The sequence below is a fragment of the Heteronotia binoei genome, chromosome 18 (genome assembly GCF_032191835.1).
Source record: "Heteronotia binoei isolate CCM8104 ecotype False Entrance Well chromosome 18, APGP_CSIRO_Hbin_v1, whole genome shotgun sequence".
NCBI lineage: Eukaryota > Metazoa > Chordata > Lepidosauria > Squamata > Gekkonidae > Heteronotia > Heteronotia binoei.
This window is the reverse complement of record NC_083240.1, coordinates 38,790,793-38,817,003: the sequence shown is the minus strand read 5'-3', so window position 1 is coordinate 38,817,003 and position 26,211 is coordinate 38,790,793. Positions and strand designations below refer to the sequence as shown.

The 26,211-nt window shown below is 44.0% G+C and overlaps 1 protein-coding gene across 1 annotated transcript; it reads right to left on the bottom strand.

The window, feature by feature from the left end:
- Positions 1–384: 384 nt before the first annotated feature.
- Positions 385–25,182, bottom strand: LOC132587166 (zinc finger protein 561-like). Its single transcript, XM_060259394.1, has 7 exons — positions 25,087–25,182; positions 23,946–24,060; positions 20,328–20,398; positions 19,685–19,811; positions 17,950–18,063; positions 1,991–2,093; positions 385–908 (listed from the first exon to the last, which is right to left on the bottom strand). Exons 2-6 carry the CDS (start codon positions 24,037–24,039, stop codon positions 2,005–2,007), a joined length of 495 nt encoding a protein of 164 aa, XP_060115377.1. The 5' UTR covers positions 24,040–24,060; positions 25,087–25,182; the 3' UTR covers positions 385–908; positions 1,991–2,004.
- Positions 25,183–26,211: the final 1,029 nt, after the last annotated feature.

Here is a 26,211-nt window from a genome sequence, read left to right as displayed (position 1 = left end):
TCCTATAACCATGCACTGGATTTCCCCCTTCTTTTCAAGCTTGCCCCAAAAGGGCTTTCCTCCCCCCCACCCCACTGCTCCATCCATATCAGGCTCCAGAGAGACATCGCATTTACTCCTGGATTCCAGGGGTGGGATTTTTAAGACGAGCTCCCCACCCTCTTTCCTGTTTGAAAATCCTTCCCTCCGCTGAGTTCTGGACTGTTTTTGGACTCCACTGGGCATGTAGGAAGGGGGTAGGAATGCCAAACTCCAGCCTTGGAGATTCCTGGAGCTTTGGGGGTGGAGCCTGTGGCAGGGCGGGGCCTCCTCACAGCATCATGCCCAAGAGGCCCCTCTTTGAAGCAGCCGTTCTTTTTCTTTCTTTCTTTTTTAGATATAAAGTTTTTATTAGATTTTAAAGGGAAAAGAGGAAGGGTGGGAAGAAGGGGGAGTTAAAAAAACACATTTCTCATTTACAATACGATATCAGCCCATCCTGAATGAACATAATCCATAACATAAAGTATGATTGTATGCAGTATAATCAATTATGTCACATAACTTCTCAAATTATAAAACATATAGTAAGGACTGTAAAGTTCTCCTATAAACCATCGTGTTTTAATTATATTTCTAACACTTACAGCATTTTAGAATATCTATGATAGGAGCTGGAGATCAAAAATTCACTCCATAGAATTTTTAAGTATCTAACCACACATACAACTTTTCCCCAGTATTTCTTTGCTTTTTCTTCTGATTTCCCCACTAGTATTTGGGATAAATAGCCCATCTCCGCAGCTTCCATTATCTTGCCAATCAAGTCTGATTTCGTAGGCACCTCCTGAAGTGCAAGCCTTTCTGTGCAAGCAAAATTCCAGGAACTAATTTCTGTAGTTTGGAGATTAGTCGTAACAAGTTGGAACCTGCAAAGACGGGGAGGCATCTCGTTGCCCCCTCCCCCCTCTATTTCCACTTTCCCTTTCCTGAAAACCCCCAGAGCCCCTCCCCCTTCCTATGGTCTCCTCTCCTTCCAGAGGTGCCAGCCTCCAGACCTGGAGATCTCCTGGACTTCAGAGTTCGGTTTCCCTTAAGGGTTGTCCACTGCTGGTTGGGAAATCCCTGGAGACTTGTGCATAGACCCTTGGGAGGGCAAGGACTGGGGACAGAAACGACCTCAGCGGGGGATAATGCCGTAGATGCCGCCCTCCAAATGTGACATTTCAAGCGCAGCTGTAATTCTGCGTGATCTCCAGCACCCACCTGGAGGCTGGCAACACATTCCCCTCAGGCCTCATATTGGGCAGGAGCTCACAGGAGTGGAGCTCCAGAACCTCTAAATCAGCGTTCCCCAACCTTCTTGGGACAGGGACTGGTTTTGTGGAAGACAATTTTTCCACGGACCAGCAGGGGGTGCTCTGCAGTCTGACTGCACATAATAGCTTTCTGCTGCCTCTGAGACTCCCCTTCTTCCTGCATAGCATTCAAATGCAGTAAACTACCACCGATTAAGATTTTCTTGTCAGCATCTGAATGTACTAGCAAAGGAATCTCACCCTTGAAATCTCCATAAGGTACTTTTCAAAGGCCACCGGTTGCTTAGCCATCTTCAAGTCATATGTACTGAGCCCAGCCACTCTATGGGCTTCTTTAAAGCTCCATATGAGATAGAAAACAGATCTGACCCAGTGTCCACAAATGCCTTAACATCTGATCTCCCATCATTACACAGTTGGTCCACCCACTTTCTCTGTGCTGCAGGCACTACCAGCTCGTAAGATCGGCTCTGTTCGTCTTCTGTTGCACCCAGTTGTCGCCTCTGGTACTGAGTTGGCTTTGATTGGGGCCCCTCCTGAGTCATTAATCTAGGGTAGGTTTTTTTTTTAATTAGCCTTCTCGTTACGCCAAAAACATTTCCCTCTAGGAGCACAGATAGTCCTCATTTTACCATCCCGGTAGGGTGCTGAGTTCTGTCTTCCTGAAGCTGCAAAAGCCTCAGTGCAATTACTCACATTTAAACCTTCAGATCATACTCCCTTCCATCTGTTGACCAACGGCCCCTTGAGGTTTTATATTCCTTGGGTCACCTTGCAGTTGGGCTGCAAGCTGATCTGCAAACAAAGCCATGTCAGTCAAAGAAGACGGATTGCATGCTTGCACAAGAGCAGCAATATCGTAAGGCAAAGTTTGAAAAAATTGCTCCTCAATAAATAGTTCACTATTAGTTCAATAGGGGGAGGGACGGTGGCTCAGTGGTAGAGCATCTGCTTGGGAAGCAGAAGGTCCCAGGTTCAATCCCTGGCATCTCCAAAAAAGGGTCCAGGCAAATAGGTGTGAAAAACCTCACCTTGAGACCCTGGAGAGCCGCTGCCAGTCTGAGAAGACAATACTGACTTTGATGGACCGAGGGTCTGATTCAGTCTAAGGCAGCGTCATATGTTCATATATTTATTGCTAAGTATCTGCCTGAGCTGCTTCAATCCAAGAGGCTAAAAGTCTTCTAGGGGAGCCATAAAAGCAGCAGAAGTCTCCCTGGGCTTCAGAAGCAATACCTAAGCTGATCTTCTGATAGCCCAAAATATTGTCTCGCCAATCTCTTCAACTGTTGATAGTCTCTTGATCCTGGGTTTAACTCCCCAAGCGGAAAGCATATCTGGTATTAACATCCCAAGACAAATAAACATCATCATTCTAAATGATTGGCAAACCGTTAATGCTTCATTGTCTAAATTAGCTCTTATTATTTCGCTATTAAAAGCAGCCAAAACTTTAATAGCACAGAATTGGAAATCTAATCTAAATTTGTCTACAGATGACTGGATTCTTAAAATTTGGGATTTTATTTTGATGGAGAAAATTACAGCTGACATTGATAGTAAAGACCCGTTAAAGGCGGCTAATAATTTTTACACAAAGTGGTATCCAATTCTGGATATGATAGAGGTGGACGCCATCTTTTCCTCTTCATTGAACCAGCGGGTAATCCATAAAGGTATTATTCTTTCATGATTGTTTTATTTTTATATAATTTTATTTTTTATAAATGATTGTACATGTAGTGAATGTTACTGTCTTATTTTTTCTATACTGTAACTTTGCTATCTCCTGTATATAAGTGTTGGATATAAATAAAGGAAAATTGCTTGGGGAAAAAAATAAATACTTCCAGTGGGATGGAGGCAGGAAAGGAAGACGAGAAGATGGACTGTGAAAGCAGTCGGTATTCCTTGGTTTCCAGAGATTACCAAAGGTGATGTGGAGTCCAGGGAGAGAGGGGTATGGACAAAAAGCAGCCCAGGATCCTGATGACAAACAGCGGCTGAGAAACCCTGAAAGGTCAAGAGCAAGGCAGGAGAGAGGTGAGAACCAGGCACAACAGACCAGTCCAAGGAATGGGAATGTGGCCAGGGGAGTCCTGTCTGAAGATCTGCGAGACCTCATTAAGGCATTAACGGATTTACAAATGTAGCAGATTAAGCAGGGGTGGCCAACCGTAGCTCTCCAGATGTTTTTGCCTACAACTCCCATCAGCCTCAGCCATTGGCGTGATAGTGAAGTGATAGTGAAGCCTTCTTGCCACAATTTCCGACAAAGTGGGGAGTAATTGGGGTCAATGCTATTGAAATGAGTAGGAGTGCGATACCAACGTGACATGATTTTAAAGTTTTGTTGAAAGATGGCTATTGATTTGTTTCTACAAGCTTCAGATTCCCATATATCCTCCCACTGTGTAGTAGTGAGAGTAAATTTGCAGTCCTGGTGCCATTTTTTGCAATAAGATGGTAAAGACTTACAGACCTGCAGTATTAAGATACGGTAAATTTTGGAAATGAGACTTTTGGGATTTAAAAGAGAATGAGAAATCAAGTGTTCAAAATCAGTTTTAGGTCTTGTGGTAGACAATTTTAGAAAAGAGCTATTAAGAAAGTGACTAATTTGTAAATATTCAAACCATGGGATCTTAATAGATGCAGAGCTTTCCAACTCAGCTTTGGTCTTAATTTTATTATTAGTAAAAAGTTGGAATAGGAATACCAATGAAGCAGATTCCCACAAGCAGAATGAAGGAAACTGAAGGGCAGGGGGAAACCAAGGCTGTTTAAGAAAGAGGAGATAATAGATAAATCAGGAGCCAACACCTTTCGTGTCTGGTCCCAGATATTGAGTAGAGCTTGACTAAAGGTATTGATTAAAGTCCAAGAGGGACGGTCTTTTTTCTTTAACCATAAGAATTAATGGTATTTATAGGGAGATATATGAGTTTCCTCAATGTTAACCCACAAAGGGCACGGTCTTGTATACAGAACCGTAACCATATAAGAGAGAACACAGGCTTTGTAAAGGTCAGGAAAAGCTAACCCGCCTTTAACCTTGGGTCTTCTGATTGTATCGAAACGGATTCTTGGAGGTTTATCACCCCATATAAAATTCATCAATAAGGTTTCCACTTCTTAAATAAAGCAACAGGGATATTTATGGGGAGAGCCCGAAATAAATAAAGAAATTTGGGAAAGATGAATGATTTAATTGTATTAACCCGTTCTATCCATGATAAAGCCAAGGAGTTCCAAGAATGCAAAGTTGTTGAAATTTGGCGGTATAGCACTGAATAGTTGATTTTGAGCAGGTCTTTAAGATCAACCGGGATCAGTACTCCTAAGTATGACCAGGATAAACTAACCCATCTATATGGATATGAGGTTTTAATTGCAGATTGGGTACCAGAAGAAATATTTATTGGAAAAATGAAGGATTTAGATAAATTAAAAGATAACCCTGAGCAACTTCTAAATTCTAAGAAAAAAGGAGACAATACAGATAATGACTTTAAGGGGTCCTTTAAATAGCCATATCGTCAGCGAATAAGCTAATTTTATATTCAATATTATTAATTTTAAAACCATGAATTCATGAAGAATTCCTAATGTAGTTTGCTAACGGCTCAATTGCTATAGCAAACAATAGAGGGGGAAGGGGGCACCCTTGAAGGGTCCCCCTCGAGAGAGAAAATTCTGAAGTTGAAACCCTGTTAATATGCAATATAGCTTTTGGAGACAAATAAAGAGATTCTATAGTTGATATAAATTTAGGGCCAAATCCCATTGATTTCAGAACTAAATGTAAATAGGTGGGTTCTACACTATCAAAAGCTTTTTCAATGTCTAAAGCCAAAATACATGATTCATAAGGTTGAAATTTGCCATACTGGATTATATTTAGTGTTTGACGGATATTATCTGTGATTTGTCGCCTTGGGATAAAACCCGTCTGATTTTCATGAAGATATCGGCCGATAAAGGAATTCAAATGAGTAGTTAAAATAGAAGTAAAAAATTTATAATCTGTATTGAGAAGTGAGATTGGGCGGAATGATTTTGGGTCTAAAAGATCTCTTTCTTTTTTAGGTAATAATATTATTTTAGCTAGTTTCCAACTATCAGGGATTAAGCTGGAGTCCAGAACATAACTGCAGATTTCTGTGTAAGGTGTAAGAATGCAATGAGAAATTTTTTTATAGAACTCGGACTGAAAACCGTCCCTTCCCGGTGTTTTATTAATTTTAGCATTTTTAATGACCGCTTGAACTTCCAAAGATGTAATTCTGTCCATACAGAATTGATGAGCTGGGTCCAGTTTCTTGAGGATTTCGTTTTTGTTAAAAAAAAATTTAATAAAAACCGGGTCCGGGTTCTCTGAAGTATATAACTTTTGAAAGAATTCCTGAAAAATTTGCCTAATTTTGGAAGGGGATGAGTGAGTTTTACCTGTTGGATCTCTAATCAAATGAATTTGACGATCTGCTATTTCAGTTCTGAGCTACCATGAAAGAATTTTTAAGGATCTGGGATGATTAAACCAATATTTCTGTTTAGTAAACAAAAGATTTTTCTTTATGGTATTAGACTCTAGTAGATCCAATTTTTTATGTTCAAGTTGTAATTTTTTGTAAACCTCATTAGCACAGGTGAGTTTATGTAGAGACTCCAATTCACCAATAGATTTTTGCAGGACTAATCTAGATACTTGTCTTCTCTTATTGTAGGCCGCATTTAGTGAGATACATTTGCCATGGAGAACCGCCTTGAACGCATCCCAGATCCCTGGCTTTGATACCCCACAGTCCGAATTTAATTCGAAAAAGTTTTTAATTTCTTTCTCAATTTCCTCACATGCTTTGAGATCTAATAAAAGAGCCTTGTTGAAAGACCACGATCTAGTGTGTGGTTCCCTTATGGTTGTATTTATTCGGCATTCTAACAAAGCATGATCAGATAAATTTCTAAGACTGATATTTGAATAACTGAGCTGTGGGATCAATGAATTTGAAATCAGAAAATAATCTATATGGGTAAAGACATTATGCTGTGAGGAGAAATAAGTATAATCCTTCATTCCATCATGTTGAAGGCACCAGATGTCACACAAATTATATTGTTTTATTAAGGAGTAAAGGGGAGTGCATAGTGCATAGTTCCTTAGGAAGTTTTGTTCTAGAATGGGATCTGTCCCAAGAATTGTGCATTATGTAATTGAGATCTCCAATTACTGCATGGCCCTCTTGAAATAAAGACAATTTTTTTTATATAAATTGTTGCGGCCACGACAGTTTGTAAAGAAACCATTTGTAAAGAAACAGGGGATCGCCACATAAAATGCTTGGTAAGTATATAATCTTGCAGGGGATAACCATAAGAAAAGCTTGAGTAGACTTATAAGATTCATGATAGAAAAATGTAAACTAAAAGAAACCTTAAGACTGATTAAGGAGAGGGGGCGGGGCGTCGTGGTAGATGGCGGACGCCTGAAAGAGCTGCTCCTTCCACAATCCATATAAATCACCCCTCATCCGGTCCCTGGACCCACTCGCCGCCACCAAGAGATGGTCAAACGAAACCTGGGTAAGTCCATTACAAAAAAGAACTCCCAGGACTTGGTCCAATATCTCCAATCAGGGGAAAAACGTCGTACCTCTCCCAGGGCCCAAGAAGCCTCAGAGAAAATGGCGGGTGAAAAGCCCTCTCCGTGTGAGGAGAACAACGCCCTTTCCAGCAAAACCTTTTTTGAAGCCATCTCTAAGCTTGAAAATATTCTTTTGGCCCGTATCACTCAAGCTACATCTCCTATTGAAGAGGAACTTAAAAAACTAAACGATACTATCTCTGAAGTGGCACAGACAGCGGACTTAGCTTATGAAATAGCCACTCAAGCCCAAAACGACGTTAAGGCCTTATCCAGAGAAGAATCATGGGCCAAAGAAAAAATTATGTCTCTGGAAAACAAAGTGCGGGAACGCAACCTCAAATTTTGCGGAATTGCAGAAAAAGCTGAAGAAAACCAGGGTGCACATACCTTCCTGATGAATTGGTTGGCTTCAACTCTCAACTTAGAAAATGGCGTCGCCCCAATCATTGAAACTGCGTTTCGCCTGGGGCCTCCTAAACAGCGCTCATCAGAATTCCCCCGAGACATCATTGCTACTTTCCCCGATGCCCGCACCAGGGAAAGCATTTTAGCCAAGGCCCGCTCTGAAAATGGACTGCTATTCAACAACAAGAGGATCCCTGTTCTTTTGGATCTGTCTCCAGAGACGCTACAGCATCGCAAAGAACTGCGCCCGATCGTCTCCTGCCTGATAGAAAACAAAATCCGCTTCAGATGGTCTACTCCAGTCCAACTTCTCGTGGTGCACCAGGGCCAGCGCCTGATTGCCTCCGACCCTGCTTCTGGGCGGGAGCTTCTTGCTGCTCTCCGCCTTGAACGGCCTGCCTCTGCCTCGTCGCCTGCGTCGTCGTCTTCTTCTGAACCGACGGACTCCTCTGCCAGCCAGCTCGGGCTAGAACGATCGTCTTCAAGCCATCGAAGGAAGCGTTAAGCCCTTTGTTCTTTAATCTCTCTAGCTTCTAGTAGCGCTCCCCCATTCAATTGTGTAAACACGCTGGGCCGGAGTTAAGGGTTTTTTTTTTCTTTGGCACATAGACTATTGCTAGGTTGGATTGTGAAGGAGTTGTTCTTCCCCCTATGTTAAGTTTATTTAGCTTTGTAGTTAGTATTAACTTTTTGCTATAGCAGAAAATGATGAAAAAATTAAGGTACTGGTTTTATATGTGGTGGGAGTGGGGGGGTGGGGGAGGTGAGGTTGAAGGGGGGGTTGGATGGGGGGGTGGGGGGAGAGTTCTTGGGGTGCTCTGTCTCTGTTCTTGTTTTATTTCTCGTTTCTTTTTTCATACTCTGCATACTCGGAGTCAAACCTGTTGATACATCTTATTTTTCCTTCTCTCCCTGTGCTGCCCTATCAGCTGAGAGTAGGTTTGTTCTTAATAGGCGCCACAATTTTGCCCTCAATTCGATAGGCTATCCGTTGCAGCTAATGGTGAACCACACAAAGAGCTCTTCATTGGGCTTCAGTATTTTATACCCTGAGCCATTCAAAAGACGACCCCCTGTAATCAAATTACAGCGCAGTACTGCCACCTACAGGTCTCTTGAATGTAATGCATCTGACATCAACTTTCTGGTTTCCTTTAGATCATGCCCCGTGCCCAAGCTCTCTATATGGTTTTCCCCTGTAAGAATCTACAATTGCCAAGCATTTCATATGGAGATCCCCTGTAACAATATAATTACTATACTGGCATGGCAATATGGTATCTTTGCCTCAGATTTTTTAAGCCTTCTCTCCCAGCTAAAGAACTATGCCTTTAAGACTTCAATTTGGACTCTTATCACCAGTCCCCCTGGGCAATTCAAAAGTGGATCCCCTGTAGTCACCATACTGGGTTACATTGCCACCCGCAGGCTCTCTGTGAGCATTGCATTCTACCTAGTCAGTTCTAGGACCTTATCACTTATCTGTTCTCCTGACATGACTCATTGGAACATGCCAATGCTACACATAAGGCTACCCCATGTAACACGGCATAGTATCCAAGCAATTCATGTGGCGATCCCCTGTAGTAATATCACTAATCCAGCATTGCAACTACTTGATATATTTTTCTGCACTGCAATTGCCACAATGAGGAGTGAGTGGGTGCCTCTGTTTTATCCTCTACACTGCTTAAAATGGCTATATGTCGTTACTGCAATGTACAATGCTCCCCCACTCATCCCATTCCTTTACATTCGGTGTTATGGCAGGTGACATTAAGCTAATTTCTTTAAACTGTCGTGGTCTCAACAACATTATAAAAAAAAAAGAAAACTCAATCGGCTCTCCTCAAACTCTCACCAGACATTCTTTTTCTACAAGAGACTCATTTGAAGAATAAGGGTCATCCAGTTTTCCGGACCAAACGCTTCCCCCTTCAATTCCAAGCAACAGGAACATCCAAATCCCGTGGGGTAGCTATTCTCATCTCCAATAAAGTACGCTTCTCTCCAATAGCTCAAGAAGTAGACCAAATGGGGCGCTACCTATTCATTAAAGGCCTGCTAGAAGGCTCTTTGTATACTTTTGCATGCCTATATGCCCCAAATAACAGTCAGTTCTCATTCATGCAGGATACTCTTGCTAAACTGTCTTTATTCCAAGAGGGACATGTAGTGATAGGTGGGGACCTTAACTGTATAATGAACAACTCTTGGGACAGATCACACACCCCAATGAAACCACCCAAGGAGACATATACTCCCCTTCATTCTTTAATAAATCAACATCACTTGTGCGACATTTGGCGACTTCAACATGATGGAGTAAAAGACTATACTCATTTTTCATCGCATCACAACATTTTCACCCGTATAGACTATCTCCTGGCTTCAAACTCATTGATCCCTCAGCTCAGTTACTCAGACATTGGTCTTAGAACTCTATCCGGCCATGCTTGGGTAGAATGTCGCATAAACATAAATATAAGAGAACCTCACACACGGTCTTGGTCTTTCAATAAGGCTCTCTTATTGGACCCCAAAGCGTGTGATGAGATTGAGAAGGAGATTAAAAACTTTTTTGAACTAAACTCGGACTGTGGGGTTTCAAAACCAGTAATCTGGGACGCATTCAAGGCAGTCCTCCATGGCAAATGCATTTCACTAAGTGCGGCCTACAACAAAAGAAGACAAAATGCTAGATTAACCTTGCAAAAATCTATCCAAGAGTTGGAATCTTTACATAAACGCACTTGTGCCAAGAAGGTTTATAAAAAATTATTACTCGAACGCAAAAAATTGGAGCTATTAGAATCCAATACTATAAGAAAAACCTTTTGTTTACCAAGCAAAAATATTGGTTCAATCACCCTAGATCCTTAAAGATCCTCTCATGGAAACTCAGAACGGAATTAGCAGATCGACAAATTCACCTAATTAGAGATGCAACAGGGAAAACTCACTCTTCCCCTTCCAAAATCAGACAAATTTTCCAGGAATTTTTTCAAAAACTATACACCTCTAAAAATCCAGACCCAGGTCTTATAAAAAACTTTCTCAACAAACCCAAAATCCTCCCAGAATTGGACTCAGATCATCAATGCTGCATGGACTCTCCAATTACACCGCTGGAAGTCCAATCAGCATTTAAAAATGCCAAAATCAATAAAACTCCGGGGAGGGACGGTTTCCAGCCTGAGTTTTACAAGAGGTTCTCTCAAAACATTCTCAAGCCTTACACAGAAATCTGCAACCATGTCCTGGACTCCGGTACAATTCCTGAAAGCTGGAAACTAGCAAAAATAATTTTATTACCTAAAAAGGAAAGGGATCTACTAGACCCAAAATCGTTCCGCCCAATTTCTCTCCTCAACACTGGTTATAAATTTCTAACTTCCATTCTAACTGCCCGGTTAAACTCCTTTATTGGCCAATATATTCATGAGAACCAGACAGGCTTTATTCCAAAACGACAAATCACAGATAACATTCGTCAAACCATTAACATCATCCAATATGGCAAATTCCAACCCTACGAATCGTGTATTTTGGCTTTGGACATTGAGAAAGCCTTCGACAGTGTGGAACCCACATACTTACTTTTAGTTTTGAAAACAATGGGGTTTGGTCCTAAATTTCTATCAGCTATAGAGTCTCTTTACTCTTCTCCGAAAGAGCCTGCTGCATATCAATGGGGTTTCAACCCCGGACTTTCCTCTCTCTAGGGGGACCCGCCAAGGGTGCCCTCTTTCCCCGGTGTTGTTCGCTATAGCAATCGAACCACTAGCAAACTATATAAGGCAATCCTCTTTCATCCAAGGCATCAATATTAACAATGCTAACTATAAAATTAGCTTATTTGCAGATGACATGGCCCTTTATCTACAAAACCCTTTGGAATCTCTGGCGGTACTGTCTCCCTTCCTCCTAGATTTTGGAAAGTACTCTGGGTTATCTATTAACCTATCTAAATCCCTTATTTTCCCAATAAATATCTCCTCAGATACCCAATCATCAATTAGAGCCCCATACCCTTACCAATGGGTCAGTTCATCTTGGTCATACTTAGGAGTAAAGATCCCAGTTGATCTTAAAGACCTTCTCAAAATAAATTACTCAGCAGTATATCAACAAACATCAACAATCCTACAGTCTTGGAACTCCCTAGCTTTGTCTTGGATAGAACTGATTAACACAATTAAGTCATTTATTTTTCCAAAATATCTTTATTTATTTCGAGCCCTCCCCATTAACATTCCAGCAACTTTATTTAAGAAGTGGCAGGCCCTACTGACAAACTTTATATGGGGTGATAAACCTCCTAGAACCCGCTTTGCTACAATCAGAAGGCCCAAGAATAAAGGAGGTTTAGCTTTCCCTGATCTGTACCTTTACTATAAAGCCTCCGTAGTATCTTCCATGGTCAACATACTATACATAAGACCGTGCCCAGCATGGGTCTACATAGAGGAGACTCACATATCCCCTTACAAATACCATGATTTTTTATGGCTAAAGAAAAAAGATCGCCCTTCTTGGACTATAATCAATACTTTTAGTCAGGCTTTAATCACTATTTGGGATCAGGTCCGGAAGGATCTGGCCCCGGACTTATCTATTCTTTCCTCATTTCTAAAACAGCCCTAGTTCCCTCCAGCTCTCCAGTTTCCCTCATTCCGCTCTTGGGAATTTGCTTCAATGGTCTTCCTCTTTCAACTCTTCAGCAATAACAGAATTAAAACGAAGGCTCAGTTGGAGGAATCCGCAACTATTAAGATCCCCTGGTTTGAATACTTACAAATCTGCCATTTCCTTAATAGCTCTTTCTCAAAATTGGCTACCACTAGGCCCAAAACGGATTTTGAATATTTGATTTCTCGTTCCTCTTTAAATTCCAAGGGCCTTATTTCTAAAATCTATCATATCCTACTGCAGCAGGTCTGTAACAGTCTACCATCCTACTGCGAAAAATGGCACAAAGAATGCAAACTCACACTTACTAACACACAATGGGAAGCCATATGGGAATCAGAAGTCTGCAAGACCAAATCAATAGCAATTTTTCAGCAGAACTACAAAATTATGTCAAGATGGTACCGCACTCCCTCCCACTTCGCCAACATCGACACTAGCTATTCCCCACTTTGTTGGCGAAATTGTGGCATGAAAGCTTCATCACTACACTGTTGGTGGGATTGCCCGATTGTCAGCTCTTTTTGGCAAAAGATTATTACCCATGTAGAAAACATATCCGGAACTACTATCCCAAGACAAGTAGAGATCATCATTCTAAATGATTGCCATTCTGTAAAGGCTACAAGATCTAAACTATCCCTTATTCTCTCGCTTATAACAGCAGCCAAGAACATAATAGCCCTGAACTGGAAATCTAAGCTCAATCTGTCCATAGATAATTGAATCCTCAAAATTTGGGACTTCATCACGATGGAGAAAATCACAGCCGATATTGACACCATAGGCCCGATAAAGGCAGCTAATGATTTCTATGCAAAGTGGTATCCAATTCTGGATAAGACAGAGGATGACATCACTCTTTCTTCTTCACTTAACCAACGGGTTATCCACAAGAGCATTCTTTTCTTGTGATCACTCTATAGATGTACAACTTTATTTTATATAACAGTATGTATGTGTAATGAAAATCAAGGCATTACTGTATCAATGTTATTCTCTGTATATAAACAATATATTTAAATAAAAATTGTTCTGGAAAAAAAAAAGACTGATTAAATAAAATGCATTACTCTCAAAAGACCTGAAGGTTGCCTTATTGCACAGCAAAAAGACTACAGGGGATCTACTTTTGAATGGCTCAGGAGAAGTAGTGATGGGACTCCAAACAAAAGTCCTAAGGGCATATATTTTTAGTTGAGAAAAAAAGAATGCTAAAGCCAAGGCAAGGGTAACATATTGCCATACTATTACCTGTGACATAATTATAAAAATACTGGGGATCGCCATATAGATTGCTTGGTAAGTATATAGTCTTACAGGGGATAACCATATACAAAGCTTGGGCAAGCTTTTAAGAGTCCTATCAAAAAAGCAGGAACGAAGAGGAACCTTGACATTAATTAAGTTAGATGCAATTCTCTTACTAGGACTGTAAATGGCAGTAGTGTATTGCAAAAAGACCACCAGGAAACCGTTTCTGAGTAACCCAGAATAAGTGGCACTAAAACACAAAATAGAGTTCCTAGTATCATTCATCTTTAATTGTAAGGGATACCACATATAAGTGAAGTCTTTTAACAGCGGATCGACCTATAAACAGTACAGAGGAAGAGAAGGTACAACATAATGTCAGACCTAACTATAGATATCCAAAGAGAAAAAAGGAAGACAGAAAGGACAACAAAAATAAGAGAAGAATCTACAGACGAAGCCCTCTCCCCACCCCTCCCAAACAATTCCATCCAACAATCCTTCCCTCACCCCCCAACACCCACCACGTACAAAACCAACATAATCATTTTCATCATTTTCTGTTGCAGCAAAAATTATTTAACACGAACTATACAACTCACGTAACTTGATGAAAGGGGAAGAACAACCCCTACACAATCCAACAAAATTGTATGTCATATGTGAAAAAAAATCCTCAACTCCAGCCTAAACGTAATTTGTTATTATTATTATTGTTTTTTTTACTGTTTTTATAACCAAAACTGAAGTCCCTGCCATAAAGTTAATATTATGAAACAGCCTAATTTAAGGTGATCTTTGCTTGCTTGAAGACTCGCGTCTCACCCCCGACCGATTAACAGCAGACAATGAGCGCTCTGGCGAAGACGCCTCAGGCGACGCAGCCGAAGCAGGCCATTCAAGATGGAGTCCGGCAAGCAGCTCCCGCCCAGAAGAATGATCGGAGGCTGTCAAGCGCTGGCCTTGATGCAGCACAAGAAGTTGGACTAGCGTGGACCATCTGAAGCGGATTTTGTTTTCAATTAGGCAAGAAACAATCGGGCGCATTTCTTTTCGATGTTGCAGTGTTTCAGGAGATAGATCCAGAAAGACAAGAATCTTCTTGTTATTAAATAGTAGCCCCTTTACAGAGCGGGCTTTAGATAAAATACTTTCCCTGGTGCGGGCATCAGGGAAAGTGGCTATGATGTCTCGGGGGAAATCAGCCGAGCGTTGTGTAAGAGGCCCCAGGCGAAAAGCATTTTCATTGATCGGGGCGACACCATTTTCTAAGTTGAGGGTGGAAGCAAGCCAGTTTTCAACAAGAAGGTACGTGCTCCCTGGTTTTCTTCTGCCTTTTTACCAATCCCTCTAAAGTTAAGGTTGCGTTCACGAATTTTATTTTCCAGAAACATAATTTTTGGGGGGAATTCTTTTTCGATTTAGACTTACCAAGGTTATATTTGACCATATCTCAGAGGCAGTAAGAAGTCCAGAGACCGGAGGAAGGTCGATTAATAAGGATTGTGGTAGGAGCTGATCTTATCTACCACAATGCCCCGCCCCTCTCCACTGGAAGTATTTATAGTGATTCCATCCCACATATGATTCCATAATGACCACCTCCAACATGCTAGGAGCCATAACAACTTCTGTTATATCTGATGCGAATGTCGCTACTCATTCATAGCTAACAAGACAATAAACACTTTGATGTCTGTATTATTATGCTGGTCACTCTAGTCACTTGTGCACAGGCCCTGATCCCACCCTTGCCACCATGTGGATTCGTTGATGCTGTCGAAGATTGCCACTCCGACTGAATCTCTTTCCACACTCTGAACATTCAAAAGGTTTCTCCCCTGTGTGGGTTCTCTGGTGACATCGAAGACTGCTATTCACACTGAATCTCTTTCCACACTCTGAACATTCAAAAGGTTTCTCCCCTGTGTGGGTTCTCTGATGACATCGAAGACTGCTTTTCAGACTGAATCTCTTTCCACACTCTGAACATTCAAAAGGTTTCTCCCCTGTGTGGGTTCTCTGATGAAGTTGAAGAGTGCCTCTCACACTGAATCTCTTTCCACACTCTGAACATTCAAAAGGTTTCTCCCCTGTATGGGTTCTTAGATGCTTTCGAAGACTGCTACTTTCACTGAATCTACTTCCACACTCTGAGCATTCAAAAGGTTTCTCCCCTCCGTGGGCTCTTTGATGCCGTTGAAGATGGCCACTCTGACTGAACCTCTTTCCACACTCTGAGCATTCAAAAGGTTTCTCCCCTGTATGGGTTCTTAGATGCTTTCGAAGACTGCCACTGTCACTGAATCTACTTCCACACTCTGAGCATTTAAAAGGTTTCTCCCCTCTGTGGGTTCTTTGATGCTGCTGAAGATGACCACTCCGAGTGAACCTCCTTCCACACTCTGAGCATTCAAAAGGTTTCTCCCCTGTGTGGGTTCTTTGGTGTAGCTGAAGATGGCCACTCAAAATGAACCTCCTTCCACACTCTGAGCATTCAAAAGGTTTCTCCCCCGTATGAGTTCTTTGATGATTTCGAAGACTGCCACTATTATTGAATCTACTTCCACACTCTGAGCATTCAAAAGGTTTTTCCCCTGTATGGGTTCTTAGATGGATTCGAAGACTGCCACTATCATTGAATCTTTTTCCACACTCTGAGCATTCAAAAGGTTTCTCTCCTGTATGGGTTCTCTGATGCTGTTGAAGAATGCTAATCCGACTGAATCTCTTTTTACACTCTGAGCATTCAAAAGGTCTCTCCCCTTTATGGGTCCTTTTATGTCGATGAAGACTGCCACTCTGGCTGAATCTCTTTCCACACTCTGAGCATTCAAAAGGTTTTTCCCCTCTGTGGATTCTTTGATGCTGTAGAAGACTGCTACCCTCACTGAATCCCTTTCCACACACTGAGCATTCAAAAGGCCTCTCCCCTGTATGGGTCCTTTTATGTCTATCAAGACTGGCACAGTCACTGAATCTCTTCCCACACTCTGAGCATTCAAAAGATTTCGCCGCCGTGTGGACTCTTAGATGCCTTCGTAAACTGGATTTCATTCTGAATCTCCTTCTGCATTCTGAGCATTCAAAAAGCTTCTGTACTGTGTGTATTCTTTGGTGTACAAGAAGCTGTGGTTTGTATCTGAAGTACTTTCCACAAAAACAGCATTTATATAACTTCATTATAATGTGTTTTGGGAAACCTACATCACCCTTTCTTTCAGTGGAGAATGTCATTTCACTTTTGGAGCAGAGAAATGGCTTCACTCTTGAATTAATCCTTTGGTTTTGGCTGTGGACTGAGATTTCCTGGAAGCCACCACCGAGGCAAGGAATAGACTTAAGCCACCTGTTCACTGTATGGCTTCCTTCCTGCCTCCTTGGGCCATCTCTCTTCCTGAAGTTTTCTTTGGCTTGTTGATTCTTTGCCATTTCAAATGAGAGCCCCTGAAATTTTTCAACTGACTCCTCGGCATCTCCTGCTGGAGTAAAGAGAAGGAGGAGGAGAAGGAAGAGGAGGAGGATGATATGGTTTTATATCCTGCCCTTCGCTACTCATAGGAGTCTCAGAGCAGCTTACCTTGCCTTCCTCTCTCCACAACAGATTCCTTGTGAGGCAGGTTAAACTGAAAGATCTCTGAAAGCTGTGAGTGACCTAATGTCACCCAGCTGACTTCATTTGGAAGACTAGAGCAGGAGTGGCCAACGGTAGCTCTCCAGATGTTTTTTGTCTAAAACTCCCATCAGCCCCAGCCAGCATGGCCAATGGCTGATGGGAGTTGTAGGCAAAAAAAATCTGGAGAGCTATCGATGGCCACCCCTGGACTAGAGAATCGAACCCAGTTCTCCAGTTTAGAGTCCACCACTTTTAACCATTACACCAAGCTGGCTCTCAGGTCCATTCACCACTCACACAAGAAGCCTAGCCACCAATCAAGAATTCCCGATGAATGAATATGCTTTTTTTCTACTTCTTCTGAGCTGCGGGTCACAATCTCCCCTTAGCCAGTTCTCCAGTAGAGCTGTTTTTACATTATGACTATCCCTCCCCTACCCAAAACTCCCCAAATGTACTTTAAGGGAAAGGTGGCAAAGATCTGGTCCTCTCCATTACCCTTGCAATGCAGATCTTTCAATGAGGAAATGCAAAAAGTGATCCTAATTTCTAGTCCTGCAACTGTACCGGAGTTTTCTTCCAGGTGCAATGAGAGAGAAATGGAGCTGGTCTTTAGACTCCAATCATTTGTGTCTGCTGAGCCAGGCAAAGACCTCAGGACTTCACATGGTTTTTGGAAGAGATGCCAGTTGTTGGGGGAGGGATAGGCGGTCTGGAGACATTTCATTGACCATGGCAGGAAAAGGTCAAGGGCCAACTGATTCATCCAGCAAAGCCATTCTTAAGTAAGTACCTCATCTTTCCCTGGAATATCTGGTAATTAAGAATATTGCAGACCCCAAAAGGGCTCAAAGAACCACAACTGAGCCCAGCTCCTCCAAAAATTCCCAAGATCTCAGGCTGCAAAAGGCCTCCCACCATCCTTACCCAGAGGGCTTTAAAATTCTACCCAACTAAGTATTCCTAAGAAGTGAAACAGAAATCCGCCACGGCTGTTCTTTGCCCATTTGCTTGACATAATGGTGAAGCATACTCACTTTCAGCTGGCTCATTTGGGAAGGAAATATTTTGTTGAGATCTTCCTGAGAAACTCTCCAGCCCTTCGTCTTGCTCCATTTTAGTCTCTTTAGCAGGAACTACACCTGTAACCTCTTTGGAGGCGACAGAGAAGAGAACGGAGAGTGACACTAGGTGTGCTGCCCAGTAGTCCCTCTAACGGCTAGCCAGCTCCCTGCGAGGAGGCCAGTCTTAGGAACTGACTAGCAGGGCACTTTAAGACTAGCTCAAGAGGGAGGCAAAGCTCTTCCACCACCTTCTCACAAGGTTTCTGCCACCAGACTGGTATTTTTCAGGGCCCAATCCAACCCCTCTTTCCCCTGAAGGATCAACAAGCCTGCCTCGGCGGGGAGGGCGGGATATAAAGAAAAGCTTATTATTATTATTATCATCTCCAAATGACCAAAAAGACACTTACGGCATTCACACTCTCTTCTGAGTAGGGCCAAAAGGCACTGGTCCCTTCTGCAAGCCCCTAACACCAAACAAAAGGTTAAACAGAATTTATTCTGACAGCACAGGCAGTTTCCCAACACCATGTAACAAAACAACAAAAGCTTTAAAAGCTGTCTATTTACTTTGACCCTCAGGCGAACTGTAGAGCGTAAAAAGGTTCAGAGTTCCACAGGCACTCCCTTCTGGGACGGTCTGGCCAAATCCACCAGGATTCCCAATATGACTTTTACTGACCCTCAGGTCACTGCAGCTCCTTGCCTAAGCAAGCAGCCCAGAAGACTAAAACTAGGAGAACTAAAACTAGAGCGACAAAGATGGTGAGGGGTCTGGAGACCAAGTCCTATGAAGGAAAGGAGAAGGAGCTGGGCATGTTTAGCTTGGAGAGGAGGCGGCTGAGAGGTGATAGGATCACCATCTTCAAGGACTTGACGGGCTGTCCTATAGAGGATGGTGTGGAATTGTTTTCTGTGGCCCCAGAAGGTAGGACCAGAACCAACAGGTTGAAATTAAATCAAAAGAGTTTCCGGATCAACATTAGGAAGAGCTTCCTGACCATTAGAGCGGTTCCTCAGTGGAACAGGCTTCCTTGGGAGGTGGCGGGCTCTCCTTCCTTGGAGGTTTCTAAACAGAGGCTAGAGGGCCATCTGATAGCAATGAAGACCCTGTGAATTTAGGGGGAAGTATTTGTGAGCTTCCTGCATTGTGCAGGGGGTTGGACTAGATGACACTGGAGATCCCTTCCAACTCTATGATTCTATGAGAAATCTCCTCTTTTACTAGCCCACCAGCCTCTAATAGGCAATCTACACCTAATGCCTTGCAGCTGGTGGCTCCATCCTGGGGCATGCAACAGAAGGTGAGAAATCCTGCAGAACGTAGTCACTAAAACTTAACCCTGGCACTATACAAGGCTTTTGTCTGTCTCTGCATCAGGCCGCTACACCCACCCTGCCTCATGCTGGTCACAACACTGGCCACAATGGCCCCTGGACCAGGGCTTTCTTGTAGCAGGAACATTTGCATATTAGGCCACCCCCTCCCCATGTAGCCAATCCTCTTGGAGTTTATGGTGGGCCCTGGAAGAAGAGCCCTGTAAGCTCTTAGAGGATCGGCTACATCGGGGGTGTGTGGCCTAATATGCAAAGGAATTTCTGCTGCAAAAAAGGACCTGCCCTGGACCATCCGCTGTTCAATATTTTGATTCACACATCATCACAACAGCAGCAATTCACACATTGGGCACCTCGGAAAGATCCTTACCTAGAGAGGCCACGTTCTCATAGTTGTCCAGCATGACTTCCATATAGAGTTCTCTTTGGCCCAGATCCAGCAGGGCCCACTCTGCCTCGGTGAAATACACGGCCACATCCTCAAAGGAAGCTGGAGACTGAAAGAAAAAGCAGATTTCCTCTGCAGAGATCTTGCCAGGCGAAACCGCACTCTGGAGAGGGGGCTTTTGGGGAGGTTGCAGGATGGAGAGCTTGACGGGGTAAAACAAAAGTAAAGGTAGTCCCCTGTGCAAGCACCGAGTCGTTTCCGACTCTGGGGTGACGTTGCTTTCACAATGTTTTCATGGCAGACTTTTTACAGGGTGGTTTGCCATTGCTTTCCTCAGTCTTTTACACTTTCCCCCCAGCAAGCTGGGGACTCATTTGACCGACCTCAGAAGGATGGAAGGCTGAGTCAACCTCGAGCCAGCTACCTGAACCCAGCTTCTGCCGGGATTTAACTCAGGTCGTGAGCAGAGCTTAGAACTGCAGTACTGCATCTTTACCACTCTGCGCCACAGGGGTAAAGGGAGTGGCATTCAGTGTCTCTTCTGTCCAGACAACCTTAGAAGCAAAAAAGAAAAAACCTGAAAAAGAAAGAGGAATGCAGGTGGCTTCCTGCTCTTCTCCCCTACCTGGTCTGCCGGGACAGCAGCCGTTTCCACTCCTCCACAAAGACGACAGCTCGACACCTTCTCTTTATTGCCTGGGAAGGAGAGAATGTTGGAAGAAAAGCGGTGAGCCTAGACTTCAAACTTTGTTTCCTTGTTTGAATCCTGCTTCGTGCGCCCGCTCCCATGCAGTGAACACTTGCCCTGTGTACACACACCAAAATGTGTAACACATTTTGAGAAAACTTGAGGGAGAGATGGAAGAGAAACACATGGTTCCTGTAGGGTTGCCAAGTCCACCTCAAGAAATATCTGGGGACTATGGGGGTGGAGCCAGGAGACTTTGGGGTGGTGCCAGAAGCAAGGGTGTGACAAGCACAACTGAACTCCCAAAGGAGTTCTGGCCATCACATTTAAAAAGACCGTGCTCCTTTTAATGGAGGAAAGTAACACCTTCTTTGGGGGTTCAATCTTTTTGAAACTTGGGGAGTGTTTTGAGGAGAGGCACTGGATGTTACGCTGAAATTGTGGTGCCTCTACCTCAAAAAACAGCCCATCTGGAGCCCCAGCTACCCAAGGATCAAGTCTCCATTGTACCCTATGGGAATCAGTTGCCATAGGGAATAATGGAGTGGCCTGCAGACATTTCCTCCCCCCTCTTTCGGATGACCCTGAAGTAGGGGGAGGGCCTCCAGATCCCCTGCCCCCACTTGGGGATTGGCAACCCTAGGTTCTTGTGATAACTTGGTGCGGGGGTGGGATAAACACTGCCAACCCATTTCAGACTTCTGTGACACTTGAAACTTATCCTGTGCCCTAACCTGAAGAGCCCAGGCAAGCCCAATCTCATCAGCTCTCAGAAGCAAAGCAGGGCCAAACCAGGCAAATATGTGGATGCAGACCTACAAGGAATACCAGGGCTGGGAGGCAGAGGCAGGCAATAGAAAGCAATAGGAGACTGTGGTGAGGTGGTTGAAGCATAGTTGGTTAAGACTGAATCCAGCAAAGATGGAGGTTCTCTGGTGAGGCAGGGGAAATTATCTGGGTGAGGAAGGTTCGCCAGCTGGCTGGGGGAAAATTTGGTGGCAACTCCCAGCTTTTGACTATGTGCCATTAGCACCGGCACAGACGGAGGAGGAAGAGGAGATGATGATATTGGATTTATATCCCACCCTCCACTCCATATCTCAGAGCGGCTCACAATCTCCTTTATCTTCCTCCCCCACAACAGACACCCTGTGAGGTGGGTGGGGCTCAGAGGGCTCTCACAGCAGCTGCTCTTTCAAGGACAACCTCTGCCAGAGCTATGGCTGGTCCAAGACCATTCCAGCAGGTGCAAGTGGAGGACTGGGGAATCAAACCCAATTCTCCCAGATAAGAGCCCACACTGTCAAGCATGCATATTTCTGAGTAACATAATGGGTCCTTGGACAAAGAGCGGGTCACCAAGCTCTACTGCTCCTCCTCTCCTTTTACAACCCTTGGGCAAATAGTAAATCCATCTGGCCCAAGGATGTTCACGCCATAGCCTGGCCGGTAACACTGTAATGTGCGTCTCTCCCAGATTCACACAGACAATTCTTATCTGATCCCAGAGAAGTGTGAGAAAGGGAGATGTTTTTAAACTTTTTAAAGGACACAGACAAACAAAAATATTTTTAAACACTTAAAATAAAACATGCTTCAAACTTTAGCACTTGTTGGTCTTAACGGTGCTTTCTTTTATCTCTCCTGTGCAATCCAGGCTCTCTCAGTTGCACAGCAGGGCTACAGAGCCAAGCCTCTCTTCCTTCTGTTAGCAGAGGCTGCTCCCCGTCCTCCTGGTCCCCTGGGGAAGGAAGGAAAGAGCCAGAGCTCCCTTTGAAGCAAGCTCTCCCTTCCCTCCTTCCTCCCCAAGGGAGGAACCTCAGCCAGTGGAGAAAATTGAGGCCTTGCTCTGTAGCTCTTGAGCGATTGAGCAAGCCCGGCAAAGCAAGCTGTGATGCAGAAGGAAGCAGATAACAGCCAGTTGCTTGGGGGCCTGCTAGAAGCCCTCCAGGGACCTGATTCAGTGTTTGACACCCCTGGCTCTAGAGTAATATCAAGGGGGTTCTAGAGTGTCTGCTGATGCTCTAATGTCACATCTAGATTTTCAGCAGGATGAGAATATTGTAACATCAAATCCACCCCTTGGCTCACCTCCAAATTTCCCAGGGGTTCCAGGTCAGTTTTTCTATTTTGAGCTACCTTGAGGCTGTCAATCATGCTATTTCTGAGTGCTGGTTTATCAATACCTTTCTTCTCTCTGCTTCTCATTTTCTCCCCCCTCCCTTCTCTCCCTCCCCCCGAGGGCGCATAATAAATCCCTCTGCTTACGGGATCTTTAGCGTAACCTTGTATTAACAATGTAAAGTGCCCCTCCCACAGATTCACACAGCCATGTCTTATCAGCTAGCAGAGAATGTGTGAGAAATGCAGATGTCAGCATTCCTTAGTCATAAAAGAGATACTAGCTAGTAGCTTTTGAACCTTTGAATCAATTTGCATCCTTATGTTATTCTTTTGAAGTTATCTGTAACCCTGCCTTTTAAAGTAGTCTATAAGACTGTATTCAATACTGTGTCAATCCTGCCTTTTAAAGTAGTCTATAAGACTGTATTCAATACTGTGTCAATCATTACTTCCAAGGAACCTGTCCTTGGAGCAAGTCATAGAGTTTCAATAAAGCAAGTCTTTAATTAAAACAAAAGCTTGATATTACAAAATATATATGCTTGACATTTTGGAAGTCCGATTGACACAGTATTGAGTAGTATCTTATAGACTCCTTCACCTCTATCCGAAGGGAGGTGAGATAGGAATATTTTAATTTCTGTGAATGAGAATGGAATGTCATAGGGTTGCCAATCCCCAGGTTTGGGCAGAGGATCCCCCGGTTTGAAGGCCCTCCCCCACTTCAGGGTCGTCAGAAATGGGGTGGGGGAGGGAAATGTCTGCTGGGCACTCCATGATTCCCTATGGAGACCAATTTTCATAGGGCAGGGGTGGCCAACGTTAGCTCTCCAGATGATTTTGTCTGCAACTCCCATCAGCCCTAGCCACTGGCCCAGCTGGCTGGGGCTGATGGGAGTTGTAGGCAAAAAAACATCTGGAGAGCTACCGTTGGCCACCCCTGTCACAGGGTATAATGGAGAATTGATCCGTGGGTATCTGTGGGGCTGTTTTTTGAGGTAGAGGCACCAAATTTGCAGCTTAGCATTCAATGACCCTCCTCAAAATACTCTCCAGGTTTCAAAAAGATTGGACCAGGGGGTCCAGTTCTATGAGCCCCCAAAGAAGGTGCCCCATCCTTCATTATTTTCAACAGAGGGAAGGCATTTAAAAGGCGGCGGTCCCTTTCAATGTGATGGCCAGAACTCCCTTTGGAGTTCAATTGCGCTTGTTACAACCTTGCTCCTGGCTCCACCCTCAAAGTCTCCTGGCTCCACCCACAAAGTCCCCAGATATTTCTTGAATTGGACTTGGCAACCCTAGACTCACACCAAAATGTATATAAGTCCCCTGCTCTTTGCGGTGTGTGCAAGTATTTCTTTTTCTCCCGTCCTGAACCTCATATGCAGCAACTTCACAATGTGCCCCAATCTGGGTGCCAGGCAACCTTACCACATGAGAGGCCATCCTGGGCACACTTCTGGGCCTGGGCCTTCTGCTCTTCCTCCAAAGGACAGCTGTCCTCCTCAGAAAACTTCACTTCCATCTGCACAGATGGCTCCCACCTCTGAAACAGACAGGAAACAGGTAAGAGAAGGAACACTAAAGGCCAAGGAGAAAGATCTTGCCCCCATTCCCATTAGGGTTGCCAAGTCCAATTCAAGAAATATCTGGGGACTTTGGGGGTGGGGCCAGGAGACTTTGGGGGTGGAGCCAAAAGCAAGGGTGTGACAAGCATCATTGAACTCCACACCTTTTTACATGCCCTCCCACTGTTGCCCCCCCCAAGCACCAAGAATCCAGAGCATCACTGCCCCAGACAGAGGGCTCCAACAATACACTGTAGCTAATGGACTTCTGCTCCAGATGTTTAACCCTTTGGAGCTCAAAGATGCTTGTCACACCCTTGCTCCTGGCTCCACCCCAATGTCTCCTGGCTCCACCCCCAAAATCCCCAGATAGAATTGGACCTGGCAACTCTACTGATGCCTAATAGGCTTGCCAATATCCAGGTGGGGCCTGGAGATCTCCCAGAATTTTATAACTGATCTTCCAAGCTCAGAAATCAGTGCCCCCTGGGGAAAAACGCCTGCTTTGGAGGGGAGGGGTGGCTCTATGGTATTATATTCCGCTGGGCTTCCTCGGCGGGCTGCACCTCCTCCCAATTGTCCAGGGATTTGCCATTGCGGACTTGAGAACCCTGAACTAGACAGCAACCGATACTCCCTCTAAGCTGTGGAGTCTCACAAGCTAAAATTCTACTTTGCAGGCTCCTGGCATGAAAGTTGTGAGCTGCTGCATCCATTCGTTTGCTCTGGGGCCATTTTTCCTGAGCTAAGACAAAAATGTGTGAGCCGGAGGCTACAAACCTGTGAGCTGGCTCACACTGACTCAGCTTAGAGGGAACATCGACTGCAAAATATCTTCTTTTTTTGGAATTAAAACAACCAGCGATTGAACGCCAGTTTCATGCACTGAATTTTCTTGCACTTAAAGACACTGACTATCCCCCCCCCCTTTAATGTACATAGAGGAGAAAGCAGCATTCCTCTGTCCCAAGACTGAATACCTTATTCCCCTCCCACCAACTTACTTGCAAGTAAAACTTCCCAGGATCCGGCTGCAAAGCTGCTCTTGTGGATCTGAAGCTCTTCCTCTCTTTTGGCAATTCAACAAAGCAGGAGTCAAGTTTCACCTTTAAGTCCAACAAAGTTTTATTCAGAACGTAAGCTTTTCATGTGTTAACAGCACACTTCTTCAGACGAGGGAATAAGGTACAGTGGGCTGAAATAGATGTGGTTGGTGGGTTAAGAGGGCAAACTGAAACAAAGCTGGGGTCACATCGTGGAACAGTGTGACAAATAGAAGGCCATTTGGTCTGGATAGCTGTAAAAGGTAAGAAAAGTTGCCTGCTAATTGGTATTGCTGCAGGTCTAGGTAAATTGGAAAAGGACATGTACTTCTTTGTTTTTGTCCACCTAATTTACTTCACAACATTCTATACATTATAAACATCGTTCCAGTTTGCCATTAGAAAAAAAGAACACATAAAATGGGTTAAGTATATGTAATGAGATAAACAGCCAATATCCCTTATCTGAGTACGTCAGTATAAAACATTATCCTGATACACTATTATTAAAGAGAAATACATTGGAATACTGTGGATGTTTAGCTATACTCACTGGCAATTCAGAAACTTCTCTATCCCCCCCTCCTTGCAGGGCCGGATTAACAGATAGGCACCGGCCTATGAGTCCCCACACCTTTAGGGGCTCCGGGGCCAGCTTTCCCCCCTGCTTGCAGCCCCCCCCCCCCCAAGCCTACACATGCAACTAGGCCGCTCTTTGCCCGACTTGCCTGGTGCAGCTGCTGCTGGCGTTGTTGGCAAGCAAGTTTGCATCTCTGCCTCTCCCCCACAGCTTTGTCAAGGTGGCTTTTGAGAAGGTGGGGCAGGCGCCTCAACTCTGAGACAATTTATAAAGGGGGCCTGGAGATTTTGACTGCCCTGGGCCTCCACAGGGCTTAATCACGCCTCCATGCTCGGCCGCTCTAGGAAAGAGCTTTGTCCCTTTAACTCTTGCAGCGCTGCACACAAATAGAAATGTTTCTAGCTCCCTGAGCCAGAGGGACAGTATAATATAGTGGGTTTGATGAGGCGAGGTGGTAGTGATCGTAGCTCTTTATTTAGGTACTGATCAAAGCCACCAAGTAATAC